The 13,907-nt window shown below is 39.5% G+C and overlaps 1 protein-coding gene and 1 pseudogene across 3 annotated transcripts in view; one reads left to right on the forward strand and one right to left on the reverse strand.

Moving 5' to 3' along the window:
• The window catches only part of LOC117152798 (gastrula zinc finger protein XlCGF57.1-like), a 32,004-nt gene that overhangs the window by 15,562 nt on the left and 2,535 nt on the right, over positions 1 to 13,907 (forward strand). The window contains exons 2-4 of one of the 3 annotated variants that reach the window (XM_033326412.1): positions 8,835 to 9,004; positions 9,444 to 9,848; positions 9,938 to 10,306. In XM_033326412.1, the coding sequence (XP_033182303.1) occupies positions 8,835 to 9,004; positions 9,444 to 9,848; positions 9,938 to 10,306 (944 nt within the window). Of the gene's footprint in view, positions 1 to 8,810; positions 9,005 to 9,443; positions 9,849 to 9,937; positions 10,307 to 13,599; positions 13,794 to 13,907 lie in introns of those variants that run through there. The other 2 variants (XM_033326411.1, XM_026374808.1) reach the window with 2 other exon arrangements.
• On the reverse strand, positions 1,925 to 8,470 carry LOC113172060 (annotated as a pseudogene).

Here is a 13,907-nt window from a genome sequence, read left to right on the forward strand (position 1 = left end):
GTTTCACTTCTTCAGCGGTTTGTGACTAAATCTCTCGACACGTTTCACTTCTTCAGCGGTTTGTCTCTAAATCTCTCGACATGTTTCTCTTCTTCAGCGGTTTGTCTCTAAATCTCTCGACACGTTTCTCTTCTTCAGCGGTTTGTCTCTAAATCTCTCGACATGTTTCACTTCTTCAGCGGTTTGTCTCTAAATCTCTCGACATGTTTCACTTCTTCAGCGGTTTGTCTCTAAATCTCTCGACATGTTTCACTTCTTCAGCGGTTTGTCTCTAAATCTCTCGACATGTTTCACTTCTTCAGCGGTTTGTCTCTAAATCTCTCGACACGTTTCACTTCTTCAGCGGTTTGTCTCTAAATCTCTCGACATGTTTCACTTCTTCAGCGGTTTGTCTCTAAATCTCTCGACATGTTTCACTTCTTCAGCGGTTTGTGACTAAATCTCTCCACACGTTTCACTTCTTCAGCGGTTTGTCTCTAAATCTCTCGACATGTTTCACTTCTTCAGACATTTTTGCTTCTTTGAAACTGAACTTTTTTATCTATTAAAGCTAAACCTGCGTTTTTCCTTGTTTACTTCCGCCGGATGTTACACTATTAACTTCCGGGTGTGGACGCGAGTTCGTTCTTAGTTCCGCCTTCACTTGTTGTATTTGAACTGTGCTTTTAAATATCTGCAGCTTTGATGCACATTTAATGAACAATGTTAGTGTTGTTCACCACAAACTAATGCAGCAGCAGAGAGAACCAGGTCCATTTAAATGTGCTGTGTAGTGTGTGTATATATATATATATATTTACACATATATATATATATATATATATGCATGTTAATATCTGTCAGTCCCAGATATTAACAGGACATTTAAGCATCATGATGATAAATTATTTACTATGTTTATGCAGCACTTACTCAGGGTCTCATGCTTTATTTTGCTTTTCACAGACAGTAAACATACAGAGGTGCTCATCTGAGATGACCTGACATGCTCTGTAACCATTCAGCTGTTGAGGACTGGTTCTTTACATTTTTACAAACAATTCACATTATTTCATCAAGTTTTTTTTTTTTATCTTACCCTTAAGACATTTATGACATTTGGCAAATGCCCTTTATCCACCTCACAGTCTGTCATCCAAAGCCATTATTGTGAACAAGCTGCAGAACAAAGACTCAAACAATGTAATTTACAGTAACATCTATTATCCTGAAAGGAACCGCTAATGTGTGAGGAACCCACTGCTGCCACTCCGGCCTCCTGATATGAAGGTATAGACGTTGGTGTTGTGGTTTTAGTTTTACATCACTAGGAAACAGTTTTATTTTCAGCTGACAAAACTTTAATTTTAGAATAAATAGAAGAAATCTGAAGAAAATATAAAAACCATCCTGTGTAGTCTGATCGTTGAATGTACAACCACTCACAGGGCTGAAGAAAGAAACTGAGACACAAGTTCTTCCATCAATTTAGAAATGTTCATATTCATAACTAAGATTGAAGGAAAATCCTTGACAGAATTGTTCTTTGTAAAACACACAGTGGTGAGAAGAAGCCTGTGAACCTGCGAAACATTTTTACACTATAGGTTTTGGTAAAAACAACTTAACATCTTTTTCCTGCAGCATTGTGGATTGTTAAGTTGGTCTTTGGCACAATGTTGTTTGTGAGAGAACCAGTTATTAAAAAGTTATTTTCCATCACTCTTTGATGGTGTTTTCAATAGAAACAGGAAAAATTCACGACTGTTTCATCAGCTCAGAAATATTCTGTTTGTTGATATTTTAAAATTAAATTTATGCAGAAAACCAGGAAATTCACTTTACTTCTTCTCACCACTGTAAACAAAGATTAAAAAAAAGCAGACAAGCCCTTTAAAAGTAAGTTTTCTTCAGGACCACACATACAGGAAGTTGGAAATAGTTAAACATGTCAAAGTCATTTATTTACATTTGTATGAAGTGTATTATAAATTCAGATAAATACTACGGCACACACACGTACGAGTACTAGAGTCATAGAAAAGTAAACGTTTAGCAAACCTTGATGTCGACGTTCTACTACTAGAGATCTACTCTACATATTGTGACCTCTTCTCAAGTTTTCAGTTTGACACTTGTTGCAGAATTTAAACCAACAAGCAACACGTTAACAGAGAAACATCCTCCTCCTGTGTCGGGATAATAACAACTCAAATGATTCAACAACACACAGCAGTTGTTGCTTCTTCTGTGAAAGATTGTCCCAGTACAGTACGTCTCATATTTCAATAAGCATAAAAATGAAAACACTAGGAAAAATATACAGTAAACATATTTATAGTATTACAGTACATGATCAATACGAGCCGTTACTGTAAAATGAATACAGCAACATTACAGAGCAATGGTGAACACAGCCTAATAATATTGTAAGAGATGGTGGGTGATTATGGATCCCACCTTCTGCTTGGTTGTGTCCACATCAAGCGCAGCTTCATGTTACAGACAGATGTCTGTAGGGCCACGGCTCAGGCTGAAGTAGTGCATTAGTATCAACATGAATCACGGTACAGAGGTTACTGTGGTACTGTGAGCAGAGCGGATTTATTGCATGTTGTAAAACCTAGCTTTAATAAAACCATCACTGTTAAAGAACACGCTGCAGTGTGTACGAACAACCCACTACATAAACAACACGGCCATCTAGTAGTCCATGTGTAAACCCACCACGGTCTGCTCTGAATCTCTGCAGGAAGATGAAGCATTTAAAATTAAGAGTGTCTTTGAGAATCAATACAACACAACATCACGATGCTAAAGTGTTGAAATATTAATTTCATATTAAGAGTCTTTATTTCTGAATAGAAGTGAATTAATTCCGTCTAATGTAGGAAACACTGTGCAGAGCTTTGTGCAAACACAAGGTTCTGTTCAGATGTTGCACGATCCCCAGCTCCTCCACACTCCACAGGTCAACGTGTCCTTGAGTTGTGGGCGAGTGAGAAGTGATGATGAAGCACTTTGGGTACCGACACGGTAGAAAAGCACTTTGTGAGTGCAGATCATTAGTGGTGCCTTTGTTTAAGGCAAAGTTACGAAAGCTTTTCTCTAAGACTTTCACTGTGTAAGCAAAAAAAAAACTAATTTAATTTTCATTCATTAATTCATCTACAAACTCATCTTGTGGCACTTTACAAGTTAAGCTAATGGCAGAATTAGAATCTTCAACAACTCTTGGTCACACACGTTTGTTTTTGTTGATTTTCCTGGTAAACTTGAAACTTGTCAAGATGCTGAAGAACTATTTACAGACTAGGTTAATAACAACTACAGTAAAAGCAGGAGGTCAGGACATGTTCTCATGTGGATTGTTAAATGCTGACAGCTGGTTGAATCCAGTCACACATCTTTGCAGGGCGCTGGTTCCTCCCCTGTGTGCTTCAACATATGCCTTTTCAGCTTTGACGAGTTCACATATCTCTTCTCACACATGTTGCAGGAGTATGGCTTCTCGCCTGTGTGGCTCATCATATGCCTTTTCAGTTTTGATGAGTTAATGAATCGTTTTTCACAGATGCTGCAGGGAAACGGCTTCTCGCCTGTGTGGATCTTCATGTGGGCCAACAAGTTGCTGCTGAACATGAAGCTTTTCCCACATATTTCACAGGAATTTGCCTTCTCGCCTGTGTGGATTTTCCGATGACTATTCAGTGATGATTTTTTAAAGAATGCTTTACCACAGGTGCTGCAAACATTTGGTTTCTCACCTGTGTGAATTCTTAAATGAACATTCAGTGATGATTTTAGGCTGTATTGCTTCTCACAGATGTTACAACAATATGGTTTCTCACCTGTGTGGATTCTTAAATGAGCGTTCAATGACGATGCAAGGCTAAATTTTTTCTCACAGAAGTTACAGCAATATGGCTTCTCGCCCGTGTGGATCATCATGTGCCTTTTCAATACCGAGCTGTCGCTAAATCTTTTTCACACAAGCTGCAGAGGTATGGCTTCTCACCTGTGTGGGTTATCATGTGCCTTTCCAGTTTTGATGAGCAGATAAATGTTTTCTTACAGATGCTGCAGGTGAATGACTTCTCACCTGTGTGGGTTTTTAGATGTATTTTCAATTTAAACCCAGACTTAAAGTCCTTTCCACTTTTGATAGATGTTTTGTGTGTGGTACTACATTTAGGCTCTGACACGGAGGAGTCATGTGCATAGTCACTGTGACATGTGTTGTCATGATGCTGCTCCATCACCTGTGGCTCTGCGTTTCTAGTTGATCCTGAGTCTACATGTTTTCCTTCCTGATCTTGGCTTTGACAGAGGATCTGCTCGTCACTGAGTGGTTCTGGTTCACTGTCGTCACTCTCCTCATAAGCAGGAATCCACGTCACATTTTCGGTCTCCTGCTTCAGAATAAGATGCTCTACCTCCTGACTGGTGCTGCGCTCCTCCTGTTCCTCTTTAATCTGTGGAGGACCTGGATCCTCTTGGTCCAGACTGGAGTTTCTCTCCTGGTTCGAGAACTGCTGGTCAAAGAGATCGTCATCGTCCTCCTCTTCTTTACAGACATGTTGCTCTGGGAGCTCTGGAGGAATAAAAACACAAAACTGGTTACTAATCCATTATTTTAATTTGTAGGAATGTTTTGGGGGCACAGAGCAGGTGACTCATGATTCAGTGTCAATAATAAAGCAAAAAAAAAAGCCTGACACACACACAAGCTTCTCATTTACAGGTAAAAACTAAAATAGTACATTTTACAAAACAATTATCATTTGCTACTCAGTCAGGGTTAACAAGTGTGGACAGTTTTAAATTAAACACTATAAAAGAAACTGAGAAGCTGAACAAACAGCATCACCTGTCACAGGTAAAAAGCTGAAAACCGTCTCATTAAGTACAGAAAGCATTTAAAAGGTATCAGGGTCTGGAACTGGAAATCCTGCATTAACATTTCAGCAAAGCCCCAAAATCAAAGTATGAACATTGATTTTCTATAACACCTTTAATTTTAGTCTCATGTTAGAAACTGTTTTTGAGAGATGATGGTGTCTCTCAACATTTCTTCTATTTTTCCAGGTGTTAACAAATTTACTCAACTTAAAGGACAGGTAAGTGATCAGGTTTAATTTAGGATTCACTCACCGATCCTGTGAAGTTTAATCTCCGGTTTCCAAACGATGTCCAACAATCTGCGCTGACGATCGATCTCTTCTTCATATTCAAGAATAGTCGTTTCAAAAACTCCGAATATTTCCTCAGCAGCAGCATTTAGTCGCTCGATAACAAACTCTCTCAGATACTGGACCGAAGACATCGCTGCTTTGTGACTAATAAAATATTTATTTGCTTCAGAACTACAGACGTCGTCCAGCTGAGCCAACACACCCGAAGAGCTAACGTTGCTAGCTTGTTTACTTCCGCCGGATGTCACGCTGCGAAGTTCCGGCTGTGGAAAAGAGTCGGCTTTTAGTTCCGCCTTCACTTATTTATTTTTTTGAATTTTATTTGAGACGTGTTAAATCTCAGCAGCAGGGTTAATCCACCTGGGAATCTGTTACCACTACTTTTCAATTCACAGACACTGACTTTGCATTAAAGAATGCAGTATAAGTAATAAATACACAATTCACTCAACAAGTCAAAATGTTAATTTGTAAAACTGCTCCAAATGTTACCATGATCTTCAAACATCATGATAATATAGTATCTGTTTATACAGCACGCGCTACGTTTCACATACTTACTGACAAACAATGGATCTTATTAATTTTTCGTCTTATCCTTAATTTAACACTTGAAACTTCATGATATACAATTATTGGGGTAAAAATAACACTTCCCTCTCAAAGAAGATCAAGAATTACAATTACGAAGGTATGTGTTGCTGTTTTCCATCAGACTCCGGACAGATCAGCCTGTCATTCTTCTGAACTGACTGCAAATAGAACTACACATAAAAAAAAATCTTTATTTATGGAGGACTATGAACTTACATTACAAAGTGTTTCACATGACACAGTAATAGAAAAACAATAAGTCACCAATCTTTCAAAATATATGAACATTTCTTACATTTGTCAAAAGCCTTTATCCGCATCACATCAGTAAATTAAAAGCAATTACTGTGTACTAACTGCATAACAAAGACCCAGAAGTATACAAAACTGTGAATGTATCTGTATCAGTATTTTGGATTTAACTATAAATCATAAAACAATACTACAATTACATCAAATTGATAAAATGTAAGTAAATACAAAAATAAAAGACATGCTCATGGAAAAAAAAGAGTCTAGTTTCCTGAATAACAACATAACTGACCTAATTAACTGAAGCATTTCTCACCTTTAACATCAGAGTTCATCAAACAAAGATCCTGAAAATACTATAAAAGTACTGAACCACTGTGACTGATCCTCTCCCACATATTTAGAAAATGCAGGGCTACTTGCCCGTTTGTGATCTTACATATTACACATTCCTTTCAGGTGTCACGGTGATGTGGTTGCTCACCAGTATGGGCTCCTCTCATGTCGACTGTCAGCTCACTACCGAGTCTGAAATCTCTCCCATTTGCATTTTGTAGATATACATGTTCTCACGTGTATGAATTTTCACGTGATTTTTCAAATGGCTCAGCTGATAGAACCGATCCCCGCAGGTGTTGCAGAGGTACGGCTTCTCATCTGTGTGGCTCATCATGTGGCTCTTCAGTTTAAGCCATTCACTGAAACCTTCCCCACAGATATTGCACAAATGCAGGTTCTCACCTGAGTGGTTTCTTAAATGAACGTTCAGAGTTGACATCCGAATAAACCTTTTGTCACAGATATTGCAAACATATGGTTTCTGACCTGTGTGGATTCTCAGATGTTCTTTCAAACTGAACGCCGACTTAAAATGTTTTCCACAAAAGTCACATTCAGGAGACTTCTTACCTGTGGGAGGTTTGTAATTAGCGTCTGACGTGGGAGAATCATCTCCACTGTTACTGTGACAACTCTTCTTTGGCTTTGGCTCTGCATTTCTAGTTGACCCTGAGGCTTCATGTTTGCTTTGTTGCTGATCTTGGCTGTGAGAGAGGAGCTGCTGGTTACTGACTGGTTCTGGTTCACTGAGGTCTCTTTCCTTAAAAGCAGGAATCAACATAACATTTTCAGTCTCCTGCTTCAGAACAAGCTGCTCTCCCTCCTGACTGATACTGACTTCCTCCTGTTCCTCTTTAATCTGTGGAGGATCTGGATCCTCTTGGTCCAGACTGGAGTTCCTCTCCTGCTCACAGAGCTGCTGGTCTGTGAGAACCTCCTCCTGCTTACAGACTTGTTGCTGTGGGAGCTCTGTGGCGACAAAGCAACACAATGAATGGGTCTGAAACGAATTATTAGTATGTGATTAACAATTATCACAATAACTGGAATAACATGCAGCACATTTCAAACTTACTCACTTTATCTGCTTTAAAATGACACTATATCTGAATGGAAATCTTCCAATCACCTATCTACTATTTGCTACCTCCAGATATTTCAGGTCGCATGGAAACAGTGTTTTTTCTGGCAGTATGTAATTAAATCTATGAGCTGTTCTTCATAAATAAGTTTGCGCAGAAGGAAAAATCTGATATTGTGAAATAACGCTGAAGTTATATCTCCCGCTTGTAATTAAGATATGATTCTGAAAATCACGTGTGAATGGGTCAATTATATTTGAATATATGTGTATCGTTCTGGTTGGGTCAGGTTTTTCTGTAATTAGGGTTAGTGTTAGGGAAAAGAGGAAACGTTTGGTCATGTTGCTGATCCAACACCTGAACCAGATGTTAGGCCAGGTCAGATCTGCACCCCCTGTTATTTGAGACAGACTTCTGCATGGTAGAGATGTAGATCAAATCAAATTGACTGTAAGACACGTTATATTATATGTAGTATATATTAGTATATATATACATATATGTTGTATAACCACACTATGTTACCTGGACATGGTGCATGCGATAATGATACCGAACGACATTTAAACCTTTGTAAGATAAAATTCATCATAAAGTTACAGTTAATAGGTGACATATTGACATTGAAATCCTACCTGACAGTTAAGTTGATCCTAATAAAACACTGATCTGTGCAGTGATGGAAAACTCGACATGACACGGAAGATCGAACCTGCTCAACTCCAACGAGCAAATTGTTCATAAAACGACTTTTTGCTTTATCACTGATAAATTACACCATTAGAATCATTGTTAGTTTTTAGTAAGACGTCTGTTAGTCCACCCACCGATCCTGTGCAGTTTAATCTCCGGTTTCCAAACGATCTCCAACAGTCTCCGCTGACGATCGATCTCTTCTTCGTACTCGACGATAGTTTTTTCAAAGACTCTGAATATTTCTTCAGCAGCAGCAGTTAGTCGCTCGGTGACGAACTCTCTCAGAGGAACAACTGAAGACATCGCTGCTTCTTTATTAATTCAGTTTATCTCCTCGATACAACTTCACTCATCAGCAGTGGAGCTAACGCTACTAGCGCTTTCAGTTCCTACTTCCGCTAAACGTCACACTGTGAAGTTCCGGTAGTGGAAGTGAGTTAGTATTTAGTTCCGCCTTGGTGCAATTTAATTAAAATCTTTGGTGTTTATTAGACCTAACCCGACCAACAGCAGTTTCCCCTATGTAGTTAATTCTGGATATAAAATGTCTCCTCAATAATCTAAAACGCCAACATGTGAAGGTGGAACTAAAGCGAACTCCTGTCCACTACCGGAACACCGCCGGACGCAAATATAAAGCGAACGAGTGGCAAAAAGTTATTGTGGTTAAATATTGAATTAATAAAGAAGCAGCGATGTCTTCAGTTGTTCCTCTGAGAGAGTTCGTCACCGAGCGACTAACTGCTGCTGCTGAAGAAATATTCAGAGTCTTTGAAAAAACTATCGTCGAGTACGAAGAAGAGATCGATCGTCAGCGGAGACTGTTGGAGATCGTTTGGAAACCGGAGATTAAACTGCACAGGATCGGTGGGTGGACTAACAGGGTCCTGGATCCTGATGGTTAAAAGTGTTTATCTGAAAAAAGGCAAACAAGAAGTTTATCTACAGTTTTTATACAACAATTAGAAACAAATAAGAATTAATTCCCAATAAATACATTGATTTAAACAGTGTTTGAATGAATGTGAATCTCAGATTGTTTCCAGCAGCGGTCGTTACAGTAACGTTACATCTCATTTACGTTACACAAACGTGAAAATACTCAGTTACAAGTTTAACACTCAGTACTTACTCAGCTGGTACTGTCCCTCCTCCACCGTTTGGTACCTGAACCCTGAAAATGTCTGTTTGTGCTTCTATAACATCACTTATTAATACATTTCACTTTGTCACTGTACTAAATTCTATGTTTTCTCTTCATATTAGTATGTTGTCTTATGTTTCATGTCCCTTTCTGTCCTTACAGAACTCTCACAGCAACATGTCTGTAAGGAGGACAGGGTTCTCTGTGACCAGAAGGATCCAGATCCTCCACAGATTAAAGAGGAACAGGAGGAACTCTGCACCTATGAGGAGGGAGAGCAGCTTGTTCTGAAGCAGGAGACTGATGATGTTGTGTTGAATTCTACCTGTGAGGAAAGTGACCACCAACTCCTCTTACATGAATCTACTCTGACTGAGAGGCAGGATCAGGAAGGACGTGAGCATGTGGAGTCAGGATCAAGTAGAAATGAGGAGCCAAAGCCGAAAAAGGAACATGACAGCAACAATGCAGACTGGTCTGGGACAGAGATCGACAAGCACGAGACTGGTCGTCAGTGCCGAGTAGAGGATCTCGTTTGGAAACCCAGAATAAAGCTACACATGATAGGTCAGTAAATCCAACTTGTATTTATTTGCTCATGTGTCTGTTTCCATCAATATATTAATCTGATGTTGAATCTCTCGTTGTCTCTACAGAGCTCCCACAGCAACATGTCTGGAAGCAGGAGGTTCTCACAGACCAGAACCGTTGTGATAGTCACACAGATGAACCATCTTCAAATTGTGACGTTTGTAGTAAAGTTTATGAGCATCAGTACCAAATGAAGATGCATCAGCAAACCCACAGAGGATCTGAGGACATATCAAAGTTTAAAAGACACTGGAAAACACACACAGGTGAGACACTGTATTCTTGTGACACCTGTGGAAAAGGATTCAGTCAGCTATCAGGACTGAAAGCTCATGTAGGAGTCCACACAGCTAAGAAGCCACACGTTTGCATCACCTGTGGGAAAAGTTTTAGGTACATGTCAAAACTGAAAACGCATATGAGAATCCACACAGATAAGAGGCTGTATACTTGTGACATGTGTGGTAAAAAATTTAAAGAAAAGTCTGCACTGATCAGGCATGAGAGAATGCACACAGGTGAGAGGCCGTATACTTGTGACATGTGTGGTAAAAAATTTAAAGAAAAGTCTGCACTGATCAGGCATGAGAGAATCCACACAGGTGAGAGGCCGTATACTTGTGGTATGTGTGGTAAAAAATTTAGACAGGCATCTGCACTGAGTAGTCATTTAAAAATTCACACAGGTGAGAAGCCGTTCAGCTGCAAAGTCTGCGGGAAACGATTCAATCGGATGGCTCATGTAAGAAGTCACATGAAAGTTCATAGTATTTAATATCTATGACACAGTTGAACGGGCCTCATATTAAACATGTACATGCTTATAAAGCAGTGAAAGAATAGAACAGACTGAAAATGGACAAATGTGACTGAAGGGGTCAAGAAGCTGCTCGAGTCTTCTTAACAAACAGAAGTGGTTTTGACACTGACGATCACATTAAGAGCTTTTACTAAATGTCATGAAGGTTACTTTTCATTCAAATCTGTTTATTTTCCACCATTTTTATGTTTCAGTCTTTTCTTGTTTGTTTATTTTTAGATTTTGTTATTGTTATGATAATGTTCTCATTATTGTTGGTGCTGGTAATGTTTCATGTTTCATGGGCTGGATCACAGGCAAAATCGAACTTTTTATTTGATGACTAAAGTGCTCTAGAAATAAAGTTTGACTTTAACAGGAGATTAAAAAACAAGCTCCACCTCGACAAACCTGTTAGATGTTCTGGAGTCAGTTTTGATTTTTAAAAATACGGGTATATGGATGTGACGAGGCCGTTCTGAACAAACGTTTTTAACAGTTATTACTTTGACTGTATTTTTCAGTATGTTTCTAATACTGTGAATGTACAACTACTGCCTTACTACATTAAAGAATCTTCACTGTTGTAGTTTATGTTTCAAATATTGATTCATCTGTAGAAAATCTAATATCGGATCTTTCAGACATTCTAGCGTGCACCACCTGTCCCACATCTCTCCTTTTAGCTAAACAAAGCTAATTTGTGGCAGGGCCGGGCTGGTGGAGAAACAGAAGAGATGCAGATACACTGTGTTAAAGTAAAAATGATTTACTCAGTGATAATTATCTAATTCTCTTATTACATTTTTGTTTGATTATTGTTTTTCTTACTTCTTGTCATTATGAATGATATTTGTTTTTGATGTTTAATCCTGTCAGCAACAGGAACATGTTATACTCTGCTAATGCTGCACTCTGCACACAGACATAAAACAGGACAGGTCAGAAAAAGGTCAGCATTCTCAGAGTTGACCAGTTCTTGTTGCTATACACCTATGAGCAGTGTTTTATCCTTATATGGAGTTCTTTTTCCTTGTAAAATGATCATCCTTTAACCATACCAGCCCCCATCTGTGACTTCAGGGTGTGTCTCATCTGTAATAAAAAGCTTGCACAAAGGGGGAACGGACGGAGTTGGAGATAGGAAATCCTGGGTGAAGCATTTATGATGCTAAGACCTCAGGCCGGCTCCCCCTGCAAGTAAAAAGGCCAAGTGTCCTTGTTGTGCTTTATTGTCTCCATCTCTTAGTGTGTGAATGGTGTGTTAATTTTGGACCCAACACACTGTCTTTGTACTGAGGGGCTCATCGGAAAACAGACATTTAATGTGTGTTTCTACAGGCAGCAGAGCTGAGGAATCGGTAGAGGTTTACAGTTACAGTGCATGTGTGACAGCAGCTTTAGATTGTCTTGGCCATCTGAGAACAATCAATTATATACTAAAGTACAGTACTAGAGTACATTTACTCTTTTGCCACAGTTCTGAAAGCTCTACCACACGTCGTACATGAATTTGGTTTCTCACCTGTGTGGATTCTTAAATGAATTGTCAGGCATGATGAGTACACCAATTCTCTCCCACAGATGTTACAAACATAAGGGTGAAGCTGGGACGTCAGAGACTTGTCCACGTTGTCACTGTGACTTGTGTTTTTGTGATGTCTTTTCTCTGTATTTCCAGTTGATGCCGAATCTACACGTTTGCTTCCTTTCTGATCTCGGTTTTCAGCCACAGTCGAGAGTTGAGCTGCTGGTCACTCAGTGGTTCTGGTTCACTGTGGTCACTTTCCTCACAGGTAGGAGTCAACATAACATCATCAGTCTCCTGCTTCAGAACAAGCTGCTCTCCGTCCTGACTGGTGCAGAGTTCCTCCTGTTCCTCTTTAATCTGTGGATCTGGATCCTTCTGCTCACAGAGCTGCTGGTCTGTGAGAACCTCCTCCTCCTCATAGACATGTTGCTGGAGCGAGGGGACACAAGACACAGTTTACTAAAGTGATGATAGAAAACCTGGGTAAAAAATAAGAGGAAATATTCAGGTGATAATCTGAGAATTAATGAACTATTAGTGTGCTTTGTCAGTCTGAGCCCAGTAGGTCCAACACAGTGACAACAGCTGTTTCCTGTTTAATGTGAATGAAGACTTGTATCAAGTAAACATCAGTTTGAATATCAAACTTTGTGCCTCCTTCACTCTTCATTTGAGCTGCGAGTGTGAAGAACAGCAGGAAACCTGTTTTACTGACGGTGACACGTCGACTGTCTGAACAGCATCTCTGCTGTCTCCACCGTGTTGAACACGTTTCTACGTGTTACATATTCCAAAGGTTACGATCATCTGAGCAAATAAAACGAAGGTTACGATCATCTGAGCAACTTAAACTCGTATCACACCCTGTCAGTTCCCCTCAGTGTCTCACCCACCGTGCTCCGGTTTCCAAACGATCGATCTCTTCTTCGTACTCGACGATAGTTTTTTCAAAGACTCTGAATATTTCTTCAGCAGCAGCAGTTAGTCGCTCGGTGACGAACTCTCTCAGAGGAACAACTGAAGACATCGCTGCTTCTTTATTAATTCAGTTTATCTCCTCGATACAACTTCACTCATCAGCAGTGGAGCTAACGCTACTAGCGCTTTCAGTTCCTACTTCCGCTAAACGTCACACTGTGAAGTTCCGGTAGTGGAAGTGAGTTAGTATTTAGTTCCGCCTTGGTGCAATTTAATTAAAATCTTTGGTGTTCAGTAGACCTAACCCGACCAACAGCAGTTTCCCCTATGTAGTTAATTCTGGATATAAAATGTCTCCTCAATAATCTAAAACGCCAACATGTGAAGGTGGAACTAAAGCGAACTCCTGTCCACTACCGGAACACCGCCGGACGCAAATATAAAGCGAACGAGTGGCAAAAAGTTATTGTGGTTAAATATTGAATTAATAAAGAAGCAGCGATGTCTTCAGTTGTTCCTCTGAGAGAGTTCGTCACCGAGCGACTAACTGCTGCTGCTGAAGAAATATTCAGAGTCTTTGAAAAAACTATCGTCGAGTACGAAGAAGAGATCGATCGTCAGCGGAGACTGTTGGAGATCGTTTGGAAACCGGAGATTAAACTGCACAGGATCGGTGGGTGGACTAACAGGGTCCTGGATCCTGATGGTTAAAAGTGTTTATCTGAAAAAAGGCAAACAAGAAGTTTATCTACAGTTTTTATACAACAATTAGAAACAAATAAGAATT

The sequence above is a fragment of the Anabas testudineus genome, chromosome 17 (assembly GCF_900324465.2).
Source record: "Anabas testudineus chromosome 17, fAnaTes1.2, whole genome shotgun sequence".
Lineage (NCBI taxonomy): Eukaryota > Metazoa > Chordata > Actinopteri > Anabantiformes > Anabantidae > Anabas > Anabas testudineus.